At 46.1% G+C, this 2,024-nt stretch overlaps 1 protein-coding gene across 1 annotated transcript; it reads left to right on the top strand.

Annotated features, from left to right (window-relative positions):
- The first annotated feature begins 443 nt into the window (after nucleotides 1-443).
- Nucleotides 444-893, top strand: LOC124136729. The gene has a single exon (XM_046502725.2). The coding sequence runs from the start codon at nucleotides 444-446 to the stop codon at nucleotides 891-893; it is 450 nt and encodes a 149-aa protein (XP_046358681.1).
- Nucleotides 894-2,024: the final 1,131 nt, after the last annotated feature.

Below are 2,024 nucleotides of genomic sequence, written 5' to 3'. Positions count from 1 at the left end.
AGTTGGGGTACAAGTCTGTCACGGAGTCCAACAAGTACGATGAGTTGGGGTACAAGTCTGTCACGGTGTCCAGCAAGCACGATGAGTTGGGGTACAAGTCTGTCACGGTGTCCAGCAAGCACGATGAGTTGGGGTTAGAGTCCCTTACGGTGTCCAACAAGCACGATGAGTGGGGGTAAGAGTCCCTTACGGTGTCCAACAAGCACGATGAGTTGGGGTACAAGTCTGTCACGGTGTCCAACAAGTACGATGAGTTGGGGTACAAGTCTGTCACGCTGTCCAACAAGCACGATGAGTTGGGGTAAGAGTCCCTTACGGTGTCCAACAAACACGATGAGTTGGGGTACAAGTCTGTCACGGTGTCCAACAAGCACGATGAGTTGGGGTACAAGTCTGTCACGGTGTCCAACAAGCACGATGAGTTGGGGTACAAGTCTGTCACGATGTCCAGCAAGCACGATGAGCTGGGGTACAAGTCTGTCACGGTGTCCAGCAAACACGATGAGTTGGGGTACAAGTCTGTCACGATGTCCAGCAAGTACGATGAGTTGGGGTACAAGTCTGTCACGCTGTCCAACAAGCACGATGAGTTGGGGTTAGAGTCCCTTACGGTGTCCAACAAGCACGATGAGTTGGGGTACAAGTCTGTCACGGTGTCCAACAAGTACGATGAGTTGGGGTACAAGTCTGTCACGGTGTCCAGCAAGCACGATGAGTTGGGGTACAAGTCTGTCACGGTGTCCAACAAGCACGATGAGTTGGGGTACAAGTCTGTCACGGTGTCCAACAAGCACGATGAGTTGGGGTTAGAGTCCCTTACGGTGTCCAGCAAGCACGATGAGTTGGGGTACAAGTCTGTCACGGTGTCCAACAAGCATGATGAGCTTGGGTAAGAGTCTGTCAGCAAACATGAGGAGCTCGGGCACCAGTGTGTTATGGCGTCCAACACGCACGTCGACCTAGGTACCAGTGTGTTAGGTATCTAACAAACACAAGGAGCTGAGATTCCATTCAGTCACGGTGTCCAACAAACACGGGGAGCTGAGATTCCAGCCAGTCACGGTGTCCAACAAGCATGGTGAGGTATTAGAATAAGAAGTGGGTGTACTAGAATGAGCAGTAAAAGGTTGAATTGTCAGTTGTCACTTCACATGCACCATTAACTTGCACAGTTAAGTTTTAAATTTTGAAGTTATAAATACCCATTTTCTTGTTTTAGAGCACTTGAATGCTTTACCCTGACATACTTTGCACATCAAGATCATGTTACGTGACTTTCGACAATAATATATCCATAACATTATTCACAGTTGTTCACATGCCAGAATCAATGCAATTTAGCCCAACGCATCAGTGATAATTGCTGGGTGGTTCTCGTAAAATGCTATAATATGCAAGTTTTCATCACAAGTGAAACACATCTGGGCTGTTGCCAAAACACCGCGAAGCAATGATGGGCTTTGCAGATATATCCTAAGCGATTTAGTAAACAACATTCATTGATAAAGAGATAGCATGCCTTGGTATCTTACATGAATAAATACAGAAATGCATTTTCACCTTCCTGTACTCTTGATACAAGTCGGGATAAACACTGTTTAATTATCATGTTTCAGATGCAGCTGACTCGTGTAATGATCTCTCTCGCCAGTGAGACAGTGCGCTCTGTCTTCATTGATGACTCGATGCAATCATGGGAATTCATTAAACGAGCTGATCAGAATGAAATGTGAAATAATTGGCTGATAGATATTCTCTACGGGTACATCTGAGGAGGTGCCTGTCAATACTATGACTCCTGGTTGTGTCACTTACTTGGAATGGATTCAATCAATGAGTGAGTGACTTGGGGTATAAAGCTTTATCAGACACAGCCGAACGTGAGAGGAAAGCTCAGAGTGACCTCCATGTATACTGCACGTAGCTTCTAAGCATGGTACTTAAATGTCACTGAACTTCCTGAGTACTTTCATCAGCTCTTTGAACATGTTGACGTTGTATGCGCCTTTGCTGTTGAAAGTACG

Source organism: Haliotis rufescens, unplaced genomic scaffold (assembly GCF_023055435.1).
Source record: "Haliotis rufescens isolate VD_foot unplaced genomic scaffold, xgHalRufe1.0.p SCAF_1, whole genome shotgun sequence".
Lineage (NCBI taxonomy): Eukaryota > Metazoa > Mollusca > Gastropoda > Lepetellida > Haliotidae > Haliotis > Haliotis rufescens.
Note: the sequence above shows the minus strand (reverse complement) of the source record. Positions and strands in the feature narration are given on the sequence as shown.

What these genes read in the sequence shown, in the direction of transcription:
- LOC124136729 (XM_046502725.2), top strand. Translation starts at nt 444, where the DNA reads ATGTCCAGCAAGCACGATGAGCTGGGGTACAAGTCTGTCACGGTGTCC.